General features: G+C 51.9%; 6 protein-coding genes across 6 annotated transcripts; 2 read left to right on the top strand and 4 right to left on the bottom strand.

Moving 5' to 3' along the window:
• Nucleotides 1-10: 10 nt before the first annotated feature.
• On the bottom strand, nt 11-1,310 carry LRP88_11105 (cytochrome and DOMON domain-containing protein; the record flags this gene model as incomplete). The annotated part of the gene is made up of 2 exons (XM_083247545.1): nt 11-373; nt 426-1,310. 2 exons carry the CDS (start codon nt 1,308-1,310, stop codon nt 11-13), a joined length of 1,248 nt encoding a protein of 415 aa, XP_083096693.1.
• A 1,805-nt stretch (nt 1,311-3,115) lies between these two features.
• LRP88_11104 (uncharacterized protein) lies at nt 3,116-3,529 on the bottom strand (the record flags this gene model as incomplete). The annotated part of the gene is made up of 1 exon (XM_083247544.1): nt 3,116-3,529. One exon carries the CDS (start codon nt 3,527-3,529, stop codon nt 3,116-3,118), a length of 414 nt encoding a protein of 137 aa, XP_083096692.1.
• Nucleotides 3,530-5,942: 2,413 nt separating this feature from the next.
• Nucleotides 5,943-7,875, top strand: LRP88_11103 (uncharacterized protein; the record flags this gene model as incomplete). Its single annotated transcript, XM_083247543.1, has 2 exons — nt 5,943-7,273; nt 7,326-7,875. 2 exons carry the CDS (start codon nt 5,943-5,945, stop codon nt 7,873-7,875), a joined length of 1,881 nt encoding a protein of 626 aa, XP_083096691.1.
• A 702-nt stretch (nt 7,876-8,577) lies between these two features.
• Nucleotides 8,578-9,594, top strand: LRP88_11102 (uncharacterized protein; the record flags this gene model as incomplete). Its single annotated transcript, XM_083247542.1, has 2 exons — nt 8,578-9,179; nt 9,267-9,594. The coding sequence occupies 2 exons, from the start codon at nt 8,578-8,580 to the stop codon at nt 9,592-9,594; spliced, it is 930 nt and encodes a 309-aa protein (XP_083096690.1).
• Nucleotides 9,595-9,730: 136 nt separating this feature from the next.
• On the bottom strand, nt 9,731-13,984 carry LRP88_11101 (ankyrin repeat domain-containing protein; the record flags this gene model as incomplete). Its single annotated transcript, XM_083247541.1, has 5 exons — nt 9,731-11,563; nt 11,613-12,567; nt 12,618-13,169; nt 13,225-13,473; nt 13,572-13,984. The coding sequence occupies 5 exons, from the start codon at nt 13,982-13,984 to the stop codon at nt 9,731-9,733; spliced, it is 4,002 nt and encodes a 1,333-aa protein (XP_083096689.1).
• Nucleotides 13,985-14,785: 801 nt separating this feature from the next.
• Nucleotides 14,786-15,682, bottom strand: LRP88_11100 (uncharacterized protein; the record flags this gene model as incomplete). The annotated part of the gene is made up of 1 exon (XM_083247540.1): nt 14,786-15,682. The coding sequence occupies one exon, from the start codon at nt 15,680-15,682 to the stop codon at nt 14,786-14,788; it is 897 nt and encodes a 298-aa protein (XP_083096688.1).
• Nucleotides 15,683-16,100: the final 418 nt, after the last annotated feature.

Genomic DNA, 16,100 nt, shown 5'->3' with positions numbered 1-16,100 from the left:
AAGTGACAATTTATGGCACCAGCTCCAGGGCACTGTTAGAGCTGGTACCCAGTTGCTCCATCCCCTTGCTCTTCTTGCGCAACGCCATCTCTTTACGAATAGCGCCGGCGACATACAATGAGAACACGATGATGCCAACCACAGAATATGCCGCTATCAGACCTGTAGAGGCCGAAGCCAGTTGCAATCCAATGCCGCCATTAACGATACCAATAATCATCAAGGCCCTCCCGTACCAAAGATGCCCATGACTAGCAGGTGTCCTCTTCTGATACTTGACGTAGTTGCGGTGGTGCAACCATCCTAACACAGGCTGCAGGATCATCAAGATGCAGACGGCCAGACCAAGTTGGACATGAGGTTCATTCAGCCACTAGTAACAGTCAGCTCTTGAAACATGAGAGTGAAGCTTGGAATATTCTTACCTGGCCGTTTTTGTCGGCAGCAATCTTGCCAATCCCAAACCCAACCCACATGCCTATAAAGACCATGATCTGCCAGCCAGCATGAACAAGCCATTTTCCAATCAAAGGCATCAGCAGAGATCCAACGGGGAATCCAATTAGAAAGACTATCGACATGATAATGCCATGAATGGTGCCGCTGTGGTCTTCGCCTCCGCCGTCGCTAGAGACTGCATCGTTGCCAGAGGTAGAACTAGGCGTCTTGCTGGATGTCTTTGTGAAGGGGTTCCCATCAGAGGTGATACTGGCTTTTGCGAAATCCACTGAAAATCTATCCGTGCCATCGTGCTCCTCGATGGTGGCGCGAACACTGGTAGTGTCTAATGCTTGGCCTTTCTTCCAAGCACCGATCCAGTCGTTGGACCCAGTGAAGTCCATGTGGGTGAAGCCATTACATTGGATATTAGCAACCATCGTCTTATTGGACACTCCAGTTCCCTCAAGCAACTTGACACCTTGGAACGTGTTATACTCGGGCATGTCGTGACCGTGTCCCTTTCTTGTGCTGAGGGTGATGTTCCCAGAGCCATCTTGGTACATGACGAACATGGTGGAGCCACTCATGCCAGTACCTGTTCCGAGGGCGACCCATTGGTAATCGGTAGGAGCTTCGAGGCGGAAGAAGATGTTGCCGGAGCCTGAAGAGGCTGTCGATTCTGGGACGCCCCAGCTGTAGCACAAGTCGTTTGAGTCACCGGTGCAGTAGGTTGCGAGTGTTGCCGATGCTCTTTGCGTAACTAGACCAAAGGTGATCTGTGAGTAGATGCTCACGGCCCAACGGAAGGATGGTCTCGACTTACAGAGTGCTATCGACGAAACAACGACTGGACTGATGAGAGACTTCATGATGGGGAAGGGTTGAGTGAAGCGATAGAAAAGACTGGATAAAAACTTAAACTAACAAGATGGTAAACAAGAAAGGAATTGAATGTCAGAACCCTTTCTCCAAGTCTAACAGTCTTGGCCTCGGGACGCCTTAATTATCCCATCTCTCCCAATAACAGCCAAAGCGCCAACCAATCAAAGCCCGGGTCACTGAGGGCAAGCCTACGTAACCAAGACAAAGACGTGGGCTATAAAAAGAGACAAGGCAGGGCAAGGCTCAGCCTCAAAGCCACATCCGCCCAATGACGGGCCTCGCAATTCTAATGACGAGGTCTAGAACGCCGGTGGGCAGCCATGGTGAGGGGTCGTGGTGCTCAGGCGGCGCTACCGCCAGATTGGTCTCGAACTCGAGTTGTTTCGTGTGGAGGATCGACTTCAAATCCCGCCTTGGCATTTTTGACAGCATCCATATCGTGACCAAGATGGCCAAGGATATCGCGTTGATCAACACCCAAGTTTCTCTGACCTGCGAGATGCCCACGTATGATTTGTACAATACTAAGCTTATAATCTTCTCTTCGGGAATTACCGTAGCGCTTTATACTGCGCCTGGGGGCTTCTCAGCTGATACGAAGCCACCAAGTCGTTTCTTTGTGGCGCTCGACTCACCATGCGACTCCCCCTGCCGAGTGCCGAGTCCTGAAAGCCAGTGGCCACTAGCACACTTCGGATCTCATTCGGCCCGTGGTCGAGCCCACCATCATATCATATCTACAGTCAAAGGATTACGTGGTCCTGGTGTTATTATAGAACTGACATGAACGCCATTGTGGCTGGACCATTTGAGCACTGCTTTTGCTGGAACAGACATGGTTTCTCTGCTCAGCAAACCGATATTTTACAAGACTTTCCATAGACATATTGCCTCTCATAGTGCAAGCGTTTAATCGCCACTTAACGGAGAACCTTTTTCTCCGTCACTCCCTAGAGTCGGTTCCCCCATCACCATGACTTGTCTTTTCTACTGCCTCACGCCATAGACTGCAGGCTGGGCCGTCATAGACTGGGTCAAACCACAACTGCTGTTCTAGGCGGGGCTTAACAATGTCCCAGGCCGTTTCCTGCGCAAGCCTCTCGATGCGGGCGCGATAGCGGACCTCAAGCTCTGTGAATCTGGAAGCAATTGCACCCAGGACTGTTGCCCAGGTCAAAAACTCCGAGACTTGGTCATCTCCGATGGGCTCTTGTTTATCTAGCACCTCCAGTTGGCGTAAAAGATTCTTTGCGTGGCGTAACTTGATTCCTGTGTGGGGTGGTGTCGGAAGAAGGACCATGTCGACATGGAGGAGCGCACAAAGCCGGCAGATCTCGCGAAGCGTACATGACACGTCAATCCCTGACTCCTCATCTTCACCTTCCGTAGGCATCGTTGTGTAGGGAGATAACGATAGGGTTGTGTGAGCTGCCCAGTCACAGTTGTTAAGCAGCACATCCAGTGAATCCGGTGCCCCCTCTCCACCACGAGAGTAATGATCGAGGCCAACTGTGACTTCTGACATGACCTGAAAAACTTTGGCCAGGCTTTGGTCCAGATAGATGGGTATCACCCCGTCGGGACTTGGTCGTAGACGCTGACCATATGTTGTGAGCATTTCACTGGCTTGCGCATCAGGCTTCCATGAACTGCCACCGAGTAGTGGTTCTAGCTGGCGCGGACAAGAGAATCTGGGCACACACCCTGCCCGGGCACTATAGACGATATCAAAGCTGTGACTAGGAGTTAGTAGAATGGCCCGATAGGCTGATTAACAGAATTGCTCGGGGCCTTACAGAGGTAGCACGTATCCAAAAGCATGCGGGTCCACACGTGAGATTCCTCCGTTTTGCTCCACAAGGTAATAGAGCGCATTGATGTGCTCCTCACCAAATGTCATTCTACCATAGATATTCATATCGCGGTAGGTGGCCATCGGCGACAAGGGGTGCGGCTCAGGTCTATCCGTCAGGTCAAAGTTTCCATGAATCGCGAGAATAAAGATGGCGAGAAGAAGACCCTGGTCAACTCCGGAAGAACCTGGCGTGTACTGCTCTATCTTGGTTCTGAGAGCTCTGATGGCTTGAACTTTTCGCTGCAACCCTCTTGTGATGATGCGGTTCTGCCCTTCAGCGCCAGGCGACGAAATCGAGTAGTGAGTAGAAGATCCAAGTATCTGAGCGTAGAAAACCAAGGGAGATTCCATGGTTCTTGTTATCCACGAGTGAGCAAAATCACGTTTGTAAGTTTCTGACTCCCCAAACGCTGGCAGCGTCCTGTTAAAGGCTGCGCGATTTGTCAGAGATATTGAACGTAAGAATGATGCAGGGCGCAACGCACCATAGTGAAGCAAAAATTGCTCTTCTCTCACCGGTTCTGGAACAGCAAGAGAGTCGAACGGGTCGAAGCTCGCGGCCTTTTTTGGACTGAGCGGGATTTTGCACCGATGGCTGGCTCTCAAGCGCCGAATATCCCTGTCCTCCTCATAGTCGTTGGTCTCGCCAGTGAGGCGATAATGATTTCGACGAGGCTTTGTGGCCGGAGAACAGGTTATGAACTGCAGCACTTTTGGCTTCTTGGCCTCCTTGAGGGCAGCCTGGCGTGCGACGTGAGCACGTGCCTCTGCATTGAGCTGACCGTTGTCTGATGAGCCAGCAGATTGGTGTTGGAGGAAGAAGAGCGGACGAGAATGCGTCGAAAGCATCACCGTTTACTGAAAAGAACATGAAGTGGTGAAGGTGGGAAAGACTGACTAGGCTGGAGGAAGTGGACGTGTTCCTTTTTAGTTTCATTAGCACACACAGCTGAAGTGCAGATGATCTCCATGCAAATGCCATCCCTGTCACAGCCTTGTTTTTTTTTAGTGAGAACCTGGAAATGTGGCTATTACAAAAGTGCCACAGAAGCCAAGATCATCTCACGTGATAGTTTTCCGCAATTGAATGAGTTTGCTTCCAGGTGAAGCCTCCCATTCCGAATCGCATTTCTTGTCTGATGAAGCCAAGAAGAGTGGTTGTGATGCTCGGCGACGATCACTACTACAGAAGGAAGGTGGGGTCTTTCCACTCTGGGTTAGAGTCAACTCAACTCCACTCAATATCTTCTTCTCATTGGCTTAACGGGAGGAGCTGGAGTGTCAGATCTGACATGGGTGTTGTCTCCTTGGGAAGGTGGTTGAATCACAGTACACGCGACCTTCGTCTCTCTAATCTCAATGCTCAGCGCTATTTTCCTTCTTCCATTTCACTTAAAGGAAAAAACAGACAGGGGAGGTCCAAGGAGCTAATTACCTAGCTCATATCACTAAAACTCCAAATAAATCAAGTTGAAGTGTACATAGGTCGAAATTGTCTTCGCCCTGAGCATAGGGTAGCTCACAGTCCCTGATGACAGAGGTCAATCTTGGACACGAAACCTGAGACCCGTTTGTGAGCGCGACGAAAATTGTGATGCATAAGATTGTCAATGTGTCATCGTTCATCTAATTATTCTTTTTCTGGTGCCAGATTAGCCACCTACAGTGTGTTAAACATGAGGGGGTTTGTCGAAGAATGGAGCTGGCCTGTCATATGCACTTCCTTCAAAGGGCAAACTCGTGATCTGAAAGCTAAAAATAGACCTATCTGTAGAATGTTGGATCAGTGGTCTTGTGAAACCTCTTATAATTTCAATTGGCCTTGGTGGATTATTGACAAGGCTTGCTGATCGATGCAGGCTTTACGTGGCTGCAGAAGCCAGGGGTAGTTCTGGAAGATCGCGTTCAGGAACAAGTCTCTCCATTTTCCCCACCGTCGACGGCCAATACATTGCCGATGATACTTGACAGATCTTATGTAAAAGCCCCTCTGCTAGAAAGAGTGTATAGTGCAGTGATCGACCGATCTGCTTAGACCTGTGGGAAAATCGGTAGTGTGGGGAGACTAGGACTCTCCATATCCATGCCTACCTACCATCTTCGATGCTTGTCTGCCAGGGGCATTCAGGACCTCCAGGCTCCCTCTTCTCTTCTTGTTCCATCCATTTCGAGTGTCCTTTTATCCAAACGAGCGCAGATTTCTGCTCTTCTATTCCGCTCACCACTCCGCCTTTCGTGGCCAATGAGGACCTCAAACACCAAAACGTGGGATACAACACCACTCACACTCGCAGACTCACCTCCCCCTGCACCGACCCTGACATTTACCCATATTACCAACTCGGTGACAGCCCCATAACTAATCGCCGTAAATCCGAAGAATTAAGCTTGATCAGCCCTCGCTTGTTGGTGTGATCTGCCTTCCGATCAGCTGGTGGCCGCTTTGCCCCCGAAGAAACGGGGCGTATGGTCTCCCACGTGTCGTGTTTAACCCTGGATTGCTGTCCCTTCTCTTGCAGAAACCGTTCCATTCGGGTGTGGCTCGCTGGCGCCCAGTTACGTTGGTTGGTGTCGGCTGAGAATCGAAGTGTGCGAACCACACAATGTCCAAGTCTGCCTGCTAAGCCCCCAAGTTTGTGTCGGTAAAAACGCCTTGCTTGGCAGGCTTTTAAAGCCCCGTGGTGCTCTCGTCGTAAAAACCTCTCAAGTGTTGTACCTGTGGCTCTTCTCCCTTCTTTGCATCTCATGTTCCTCCTCTAGCATCATGGCAACCACTGTGGCCTTGCTGCTCTGGGCAGCTTCTCAAGTTGCTGCAGTAGACCTCAAATTATGCAACAAGACCATTACGAACGGCCTTTTGAATCAATCCATCAACCCACATGACAGCATTTTCTTCTACCATGAAGGCAAGCCCATGTCTGAACCTGGCCACCTCAAACTTACAATCGACGGGTGTCACAAAATGTGCCCAGAAGCAGACTTTGGCTTGTATGAAGACATGTGGCCTCGTATTCTCACCTGGTTGCTCCCAGCCCTGCTGCTTGTGGGAAACCTCCACGTCGCTCGGGTTGGAACTGTCAATCGCTTATTTGCTATGTTGCATTTTATGGGCGACCCCATCGACTCTCTCTGGTCCCTTCTCACCAAAGCTGAGGTATGGAATCGATTCTATGCCATAGCTCTGCGAGCAACTCCCCGCGGACCTGACTATGAGGCTTCGGCTCGCGCTTTGGCGGCAATCTTGTCGGCATTCGAGGAACTCACCAACGACATGCCGTCGGTCAACAGAGAACTTGAAAACCTCGTGAATGAGAACGGAGCACGTCTTGCAAAGCAAGATATGGACCATATCCTGTTGGAGGCCGCAGAAGAGTTGGTCGACAGCCGTTCCAACGAGGTATTACGAACATGCGTTGTTATCATCAACTATCTTTGTTCTGTTCTCAGCGCACTCATCCCTGAGATTGGTGGAGAGCAAACAAGTCAGCCTGGTGGTCGGATCGGTACAGCCATGTTTCTGTCCTGGCTCGTCACAATCGTCATGCTCAGCAACACGCTTTCCGGCTTTGTATCTCGTCGAACATGTCTTCGCATCATGGAGCGATACTGTCGAACACTCAAGGGCAAGAGGCGAGATCAGCACATCTTTCCGAACAGCCCGATGCTGGTGTCCAAGATTGCTTGGCTTACCAATAGACGAAGGAGTAGCGTCGTGGACTTTATCGATGCACAGCCATGGACAGGTAGTCTTTACAATTTTCGACCTAAGAAGGTTCTTATTACTGGTGGTCAGGATGATCGATCACCATTCTACCTGTTTATGCTATCTCTCGCACCGGTCCTGATAGCTGCGACCTGCGCCTTAGTCTTACTTTGGTTCACTCCTACTGTGGGACTGGACTGTCGAAGCCTTTGGGTTATATCGTGCGCCTTTGCGTTGATATTGAGCCCTGGCTTGACGTGGCTGATTCAACTATTTTTCAAGGGCCAAGTGGCTTGGTACCTGACCGTTGCCAAGGACACGAGCTTGGGAATACCCATTCTCATTGTGATTCTTTGCTCCTCTATTGGGGTGTTCAACACATGCACGTGCTGGTAAGTTTGATAATAAGCTTGTTCATTACTCCACTGATCATTCCATTCTCAGGAGCGGCGTGTTCTCTAGAGGAGCTGCGCGTGCATACATCACCCTCGATCCCTTGGCTGACCGAAAATACAACGCCAAACATATTTACCCTGCTATGGTAGCCACTTGCCTAGGCCTGCAATTGGTTATATATGGCCTTATGTTCAGAATTATGCGACCGGGCGCCAAGGTTTTCCGTCCCGACGAAGATACCAAGATGGACATTTACCGGCGTGTTCACGGCCTCCACTCGCCTGGATCAGAACTCAACAACACACCTAACCGTGATACGGGCTCTGGATACTCGCCTTGGGGACGTCCTAGGGGATCTGCTGCAAGCAGTGAATTTGGTGAACTCTTGTTGCCGCCGCCTGCTATGAGCCCCAAATCTAGCCCGCAACGTTTGCCATCGATCAGCGATAGCCAGATATCATTACAACCTGTGTCACCGGTGGATTATTTCCGTCTTGACGAGAATAGCGGAAGGTCGGAAAGTGTTAGCTCGTTTGGAGGCTCACCGCGGACGAGGTCAGAGCAGCCACTTCTTGGTTCCTCTGGTCCGATATACTAGGGAGACACGAGTCAGTATTATTATTATCTGCAATGATGACAATAAGCCATCAGCCACAATAGCAAAAAACACAGCCATTAATACATGACGGTATCAAAATCCAATACCGTACGAGTCAGTATGAAGCTGGCGTTCTTAGTTTGAGCGGGAGATGAGATATAATTAAGTATTTTTCTTGCGTGCTTCAAAGATAACCTTAACAAAGTTAGGGCACACATCGCGTGTGATCTACGGACTCGTCGTGCGACCAGGCTGACCGAAAACTGGGGTTTGTTATTACGAAAAACACGGCACGGCACTCCCGCCGGAACTATTGACTCTAGTGTGCCAATAGTCCGTCAGAAATGAGATTAAGTTGGCTGTGCCGTCCTCTGAGGGAGTCCAGACCAACTCCTTCTTCAGCTTAGCTTGCATGGGCCGTGGGTCCAAAAAACGCCATCTGTTAGGAGAGCCCTTGTCAGTGGTGATTATGTTTGCGTAGTTTTTTTCTTTGTTGCAGAACCAACAGCATGGTCCCTGAAGTAGTCGTCGAGAAGGCTGAGATGTGCCGTTCCGTTTGTTGGTCGAAAAGGAGGTGAAAAGGAGAGGGTGGTGCTCCTGTTCTCTTGTGGTATTCTTCCCCCCCAACCTCCCTCCTGCTTCTTCCCTCCTCCGTACGCAATCACTCGTTTACTGCGTCGGAGATTTTGTTTTACCATTACAATGCCTTCTTTCAAGAGTGTCGTCACGGGACTTGTCGCCCTTCTCGCGGCAGATGCTGTCATTGCTGGTCCATGCAGGCCCAGCTTGACCACCACGGGCGTCTCTGCCTCGTCGTCCTCTGCCTCAACCGATACTGAGACTTACACCGTGTCGACCGGGACCACGACCTCTGAGGTTACGGAAACCTCGACAACCGAGACCCTTTCCTCGACTGCCGTTGCTTCGTCCGAGACCTCGAGCAGTGCTGAAACCTCTCTGAGCGAGACCACAACTCTCTCTTCTGTCGAGACTGCTTCGACTGGAACCACTTTGACAACTGAGATTGCTTCCACGACATCGACCATCCCATCGACTACGGAAACCGCTACGTCAACTGAATTATCCTCGACAGAGTCGTCGATGGCGACCACCACCTCCGCCGAAGAGACGTCGACAACATCGGCGATAGCATCCACAACCACGTCAGAAGCCCCGGCCACTCTCCCCACGATTGCCAACGCAAACTTCGACGACAATTCAAATGGTGCTCCTTGGGTTCGCACCGGGCTGGCTTCGGTATCCAACGGCGCCGTCTTCTGGAAATACTCCGAACCCAACGTCATGTAAGTGCACACAAGCAGCAATAAGAACCAGACGCCCCCGACCTCACGTATATATGCCCTTGGTTACTGACATGTAATGAAAAACAGGGTTATGCGACCCTACACCTCCATCGCCCAAGAAATCACCGGTCTGCGCCCCGGCCTAGCCTACCGCATCCGATTCATCTATGTCGAGTTCGATACGCCTTCGGCCACGGCAGGCTGCAAGGTGACCGCAAGCTTTGGCGGCGAGGACATTGGTGAGGTTGCTACGCTGCCGCCTCGAACTCCCAACAACGTGTTTGAGGAATTTGTCTCCACGGTTTACCGACCTTCTACAACGTCTGCGGAGCTGAAGATTGCCTTCACCTGCACCGCCACGGGTCAATCGAACAGATACTACGTTGAGGACGTGTCGATTGAGTTTGCTGAATAGCAACGTTGGACTATTCTCGTGCCTTATTACTCTTCTTCTCTGTAGCTTTATAGCATTATGTCCCCAGATTAGTATTATAACTATTTGTACTTATCGCTCGCTCTAACCCGCTACCGCATGAACCTATTTCTATTTTTTATAATACTGTTTCATTCGTACCCCCTTGGAAATAGGCCCCCAGAGTCAACGGAGTCTCCTTTGCCCGTGTCAGCAAGTTCCTAATCAGCCGGTTCCCGAGCTTGAGGCTCCGGTACTGGACCCCCAAGACCCTGTCGCCCGAATACCACGCCGAGCGGCTTTTGCTCCTGCTCGGCTCTGCTCCGATCTGAGCGGATAAACCACTGACGTCGAGACCCACGCCAACGGATATCCCGTCACCTCCTGCGTCCTTCTCCTGTTCATCCACTATCTGCAGGTCGGTTGCGAACAGCAGCCCGACGACAACGAAAGCCTCTTTCCAGTTCTTGAGCATGTCCAACAGCTCTCCCTCGTTTTCTTGGCAGATCGTCTTGACTACATGATCGTGATTTCGGAGTTGACGCCGCAGGAGACGAGGCGAGTGGATGTCCATTCTGGAGACTCGGGACGCTCGACTAGTCGCGACGGCCATCTCAAGCATAGATGCCACCTTGACATTGGGTGTCTTTGATGAGACCTGGGCCATATTCCAGTCATATTGCACCGTTTTGTACTGCGCCTCGGAAGTCAGGGGTTCGAGTGATTGTATCTGTTTTGGGATGTAGAATTGCAAGGGGTTGCGAGGGTCCGCCACAATCATGCCCAGAGCAAGGTATTCCGGCTCGATTGGTGTGCTTAGAAGAACGAAGGGTGTGGGGCCCTTTGATTGGGGGATGCTGCGTAGGGTTGTAGGCACGTCACGCCGAGACGTCCTCTCGGAGCTAGGCGAAGGTGCCTTTCTCCTTGTCTTTTCCCTAGTTTCAGTATCTTCTCTGTTGGTTGGAGAAGGTCTACTACTAGACTCGGCAACGTGTTTTTCTTTGGCTTGATGTTTGGGTTCTTCCACGATATCCTCATCTTCGGCTAGGCGCGTGTGGTGACTTTCTTCGCCACACTCTTTGCTCTTTTCCATCTTTGGCGTAGGGCTCTCAAAGCCACGGTTAGTACTGTCGTTGGGGGCTCGGTAGCTGCTCGCTGGTGCTGCCCTGGGTGTTGAGCGTTCTTGGTCCTGAGGAGGCACCTTATCGGTGGAGTAGACAATCCGAGGCAGAGCCTCAGCTCCAGAATCCTGCAGGAGTGCCACGATGTTTTCGAACCCAGCTTCCCTCGCAACTTCGGAAAGGGTTTGTCCGTCACGAGAGCGTTCATTAGGCAACACGCCAGACGCGAGGAGGAGCTGGACAACATCTTGGTGTCCTTCTTTGGCTGCAAGGAAAGCGGCTTCTTTCAAGTCTCCGTCGCCTGGCTTAGCTTCTATGAGGAGCTGCAGGATATCAATCATATTGCGAGAGGCTGCGTGCATGATGAGGCTTGTGTCGTCAGAGTAGCGTGTTGCTGGGTTCGCGCCGGCCTTAAGCAGAACCCCCACGGCTTCGACGTTGCCCACTTCCACCGCGTGGGCCAGGGCGGTAAGTCCATTGCTGTCTGTCTCCCCTACTCCTGCTCCACTGCGTATCAGGAAGGACAAGATTGTGTTGTTCCCCGTGCGGGCGGCTTCAAGCAAGGCTGTTCGTTGAGCCGTCGCTGGGTTGTCGAGATCGTCCACGTAATCAAGAAGAAGCCTCACCGCTAGCGCAAAATTGGAGTTGATAGCTACTGTCAGATGCTCATACCGCGGCGTGATGTAATCGAGGAGCATTCGAACAATGTCTATCCTGCCATGCTGCAAAGCAGCTGTCAAGGCCTCATCCATGTATGCCTTGGACCCCTCTTCAGCCGGGTAAGCATCCATGAGCTTTTCGAAAGCCTCCCCATCGCCCTGGATCGCAGCGTACTGCAGCGGACTCAGTCCCTGTACATCGTGTGTTTCATGGTCGAGGCTAAGAGGATATCTCGCCGACAACGCCTGGATAACCTGAGCGCTGCCGCTCATTGCAGCGTGTCCTACCTCCGTCGTCTGCTCGTCGACTATTGGAAACGAGATCTTGCATCGAGAGCAATTTGTCCAAGCAGAGCGTATGGCCTTGACTAGCCGCAATATGGAGTGGAGTCCTTCCCCAGCTGTCTTCGAGGTGGTCGAAAATGGAGGACCCGTGCCAATCGAGGTCGGGAAGCCAGGTGAGGCCAAAATGTGCTATCATGTGGAGGGCTGAGAAATCGAAAAATGGTCCCTCGAGCGTTTTCATCTCGAGGTGAGGCAATAGTAGGATCTGAGCCAGGGCGGCCACCGTCTCTGGGTCATTGAGGACGATGAGGCATTCATGTTCAAAGAAGAACTGCTGATCCGGTCCAACATTGAAAACATGTCGACCCCAGTGATTCGCCGCATAAAGCAAAAACGGGTGCGTGGAAACAGCTTCATCGACCTCGTCTGAGTTCCTGAGTCGGTAGGGCTCATGGAGGATAATATACTGCAGGCAACGTCGGGCGACCATGTACTCAGGACAAAGGAGGGAATGGTTCTTGTTGTAGTCGAAAAACTCCTTGACCGAAAAGTGCGTAAAGGTGATAGTAGTCGAGTTGCGTACCAGCCCCATGCAACTTTTGACAACAAGCCCTATAGCTTCCCTGTCGCTGAGTTTCAACACTGTGGCGTGTCCGGAGGTTCTGAGGACATCCAGAAGCTCTCGGGAGTTTAGGGGCCGCTGTGCGAAGTAGAGCCACGTCAAAGTCCATGTTGCCAGATTTGTCAAGTCAGGACTGAGGCACGAAATTTGGGCCAGCTCTTTCTGATACGCGTTCAAGAGGTTCCCTTCCGAGGCGCCATGGCTCTGGAAATATTCAAGCCACTCGCTAGTGTCTTTTGCAGCGTGATTATCCAGGACTTCGCGGACCTGTAACATGACGAGCAGGAACCTGCGTCAACAGTGAGATGATGCGCCTGAAATACAATTAGGACGACTTACATGCCATGCTGAGCGCTGCTTTTGATGATTGCCCCGACGACTTTCTGGAGGAGATCGGGGTGGTCCTTAAGGGGACTCATTTCAAGCTGTGACGTGGCATAGAGCTCGACATCTTCTGCCGACGGCGCAACGCTAATACGCGGGTACGATTCAAACATGGCGTAGCTCTGAAATGGCCTGGATGTGACAAAGAGGCGACTCCGAGAGTCTCGGATGGAGCTGAGGAGGTGGATCAAGTCGGCCTGATAGTCGTCGGCGCATTCATCCAGGGCGTCGATAACGATGTAACATTTTTGAAAACGCTTGGATACAGCAGACAGGGTCGACAGGAGTTCCCTAAAAGGAATCTGTTCCCCCTTCGAAGCCCGAGCTTCGAGCTGTAGGACTTCGTTAGGGGTGCTCAACGACTGTAGAAATAGCTGCTCGAGGAGTGCTAGGACGACACCTCGCATGGGACTTGGCACTTTGTAGCTGAAGTAGAAGTACGCCAGTCCAATACTCGAAGATGGTTCACGCTGTTGGAGGTCCTTAATCTCGTCGACGACCAGAGAACTAACGATCCACTTGGTTAGATGACGGGCCCAGGATAGGGTCATAGGCAACTCACGTCAAAACGGTTTTGCCAGAGCCTGGCCTCCCGGTGCAATAAAAGACGTTTGATGAACGGTCGATCTCGAACCATTTATGATACATCTTGTCACTGAGGAGCCATCGGCCAGTCCCTTCTGTGCGTGTCTCTCGCGCTGTCTCGTGCGATTTGATATAGTCCATGCAGTCATTCCACAGAGAACTGCCTAGGGTTCTTGCCTGACGGTCTACGGTAGCTTTAGGAAATCGGAAAGGAGATTTTGCGATGCTAATTTTTTGTCAGTCCTCCAAGGTAGACGCCGCAAAGCATGTGTTTTTCTGAGATATGGGTTGCATGTTTGCAATGGAGATGGGCTTGATCCTTACCAATCCTTCAACTTGGACAGGGACGACCGCAAGTACACGAGCTCATTTGCACCCTCAGACTTTGAAAGTGAGAGGTTTCTGAACCCAGCTCGCTCCAGCATGTTCATGGTACGCCACTGCCACTCATATCTCTGGAGGCCTGGCTCCGAGACCTTGGGGCCCAGCCACAGGAGATGCTCCTTAAGATCTTCGAGGCATGACCGGAGGCGAGAAACATCAAAGACCGGCTCCGCAAAGGACAACGACGTAATCTCCAGCGCCTGGAGGACGGTTCGGATCTGCGTAAGCTCGTATGTGAGCCTGTCGACCAGTGGCCTGCTCTCCTCGCCCCAGTCGCCGTAGAGTGAGGAGAGAATCTGGATGTTAAGTGCCAGGAGACTGGCCGCGGCGCTGGCGAAGGATGAAGGGTCCATTTCTTGACTCTACTTGACTTGGGCCAGCTGGTTGCTTGGCTGGAGGTCTGTGGCGGCAGCGGGGAAGCTCGCTCTGGAGCCCGTCACTCTCGGACGAGACGAGTGAAGCACCGAGAGAACGTCACTGGTGTGATCTTGGGCAAGAATTCCTGATCTTTAAGAGGTGAGTGACAGCTCTAAATGCTCGTAGACGATGTTGGATCCTCTCTGAGGGCCATGTTCAGCCTGGCTGTTATGGGCGCCACAGCTGAAAGTCATTAACCTCACGGCTTCGTCGCACGTGACCCTCCAGACGCCACTTATGCTCAGGTCTGAATTCCTGTTCTCTCAGGTTCCCCAACCTCGAATCCCCTTTTCGGACTGGGATCCCATGGAGGCACCACCTCTAGCATTGGCTTGACGAAGCAGAAATTCAGCGTAATTTTTGTTGACATCTACCAACAACAAAGCCTTGGCAGACTCCCACCAAGCATCATTCACAACACTTCGTTGGTACTAATCATATCTTGAGGCAGCGTGCGAAGAGTGGTGTGTAACGGGGCTCAGGATGGACGAGCGAGCCTGGAGATATTTGAGCCGAAGTCACGGTTATCTCGTGGCGTTTATAGAAATTGAAGTGTAGTTTGTGTCCCCTAGACCTAACCGATTGAACGAGTAATGGGGGCGAACGATGCTGAAATGCCTCCCACAGGAGCCCAAAGCGCGAGCTCAGCACCCACCAGCTCGGAACAGAGCTGTACCAACTCAGCTATCTTATAACGAAGACCGGCAGACCCTTATGCCCTTCGTTTAAGCGAAGAGTCACTGTCCCCCATCCCCCAGATTCTCTAGCCCTGGTACATAAGAAAGGGCCTCCAGTCTCTCTCTCTTCTTCAACTTGCCGAGCTCATTAGTATCGACACCCTCTAGGTCCCCCATAGGCTCCTTCTCCGGGTCAAAAATGACAGGGCCGTCGATGGCTGTCTTGTAAAGCCACCTGTCCTTGAGCTCCTGGATCTTGTAGCCGAAGCCTCCGCTGGCAGCAATCTTGAAGTCGGCCTGAAACTTGGCGCTGCCCTTCCTCTCAACCAGGATGGCAACGCAGAATTGGGGGGTCACCTCGGAGGCCTGGCTCCTGTTGTGGACGAGATTCCACCACACGAGGTTCGCCCTGCCGTGGTCAAAGTGTCTCCCCGCCCTCCCCTGCTCAAAGTACTTTTGCTCGTGGCTCGACGTCTTGTCACGCCCCAGCGTGAACTCACCTAGACGGATGCCCTTGACTTCTGGGGCGATGCTGAACTGGGTTGTGGTGGCCTTGCCCTCGGTTGCAGGTGACTGGTTGAGCTTGACTGGACGCTCAAACGGAGCGTACGCGATGACGCTGGGCAAAGCCTTGCTCTCCTCTGAAGTATCAACGTGCTCCGAGAATGTGCAGCTGGTGGTCACAGACGTAAAGACGCTGTTCTGCTTGAGCGACTGGAGCTGGTAATCGACGACGATGAGGGAGGCCGGGCTGCTGGACGCACCAGCCATACGGCCGTGGATGCATGCTCTGAGGAGGGTTTGAACCTTATAGTCGCTCGTTGCACCGCGGTCCGTGATGACGCTCCGCTGGATGGGATCCAAAGGGTCGTTGCGCTCTCGGATTATTGCCTCGTCGAGCGAGGTCTGGAAGATGTCCTGCTCGATACCCCGGGCGAGTTCTTCCTGGGTGGGCATGTTGAGATCAACTGGAGAAGTAAAAAGTTGGTAAGGCAATATAGGCCCCTGTTCTCCTGATACTGGTGCAAGTTCCTGGAATGTTGCAACAGTGCTACGGGAGGGGTTTCCTCGAAGGAGTAGTGATATGTCGGCATCCTCAGATGCAAGGCGCCCTGATATGTTAGGCATCCATGAACCTGAGAGGCGCTGCTTTGGAGTCACAAGTTAGTAGGTGGCGTAAATAGTCCTGTCTGATTCATTGCTATCGCTAGGGGTCGGGAATGCTAGCGCCCTTTTGCCGGGTCATACTCTGTTTTGTCACCTTGACTGAAAGCTTCCTGTTCAGCTCTGGTTTGGCCATTATGCCAGTTCTTACGTGTGGCTCTTAAGAATACCTGCCATGTCATATCACCTGAAAAAATCCCGTCGGCAATAG

This window comes from Fusarium phalaenopsidis, assembly GCF_050370095.1.
Source record: "Fusarium phalaenopsidis strain FUZ10S chromosome Unknown contig_32306, whole genome shotgun sequence".
Taxonomy (NCBI): Eukaryota; Fungi; Ascomycota; class Sordariomycetes; order Hypocreales; family Nectriaceae; genus Fusarium; species Fusarium phalaenopsidis.
Note: the sequence above shows the minus strand (reverse complement) of the source record. Positions and strands in the feature narration are given on the sequence as shown.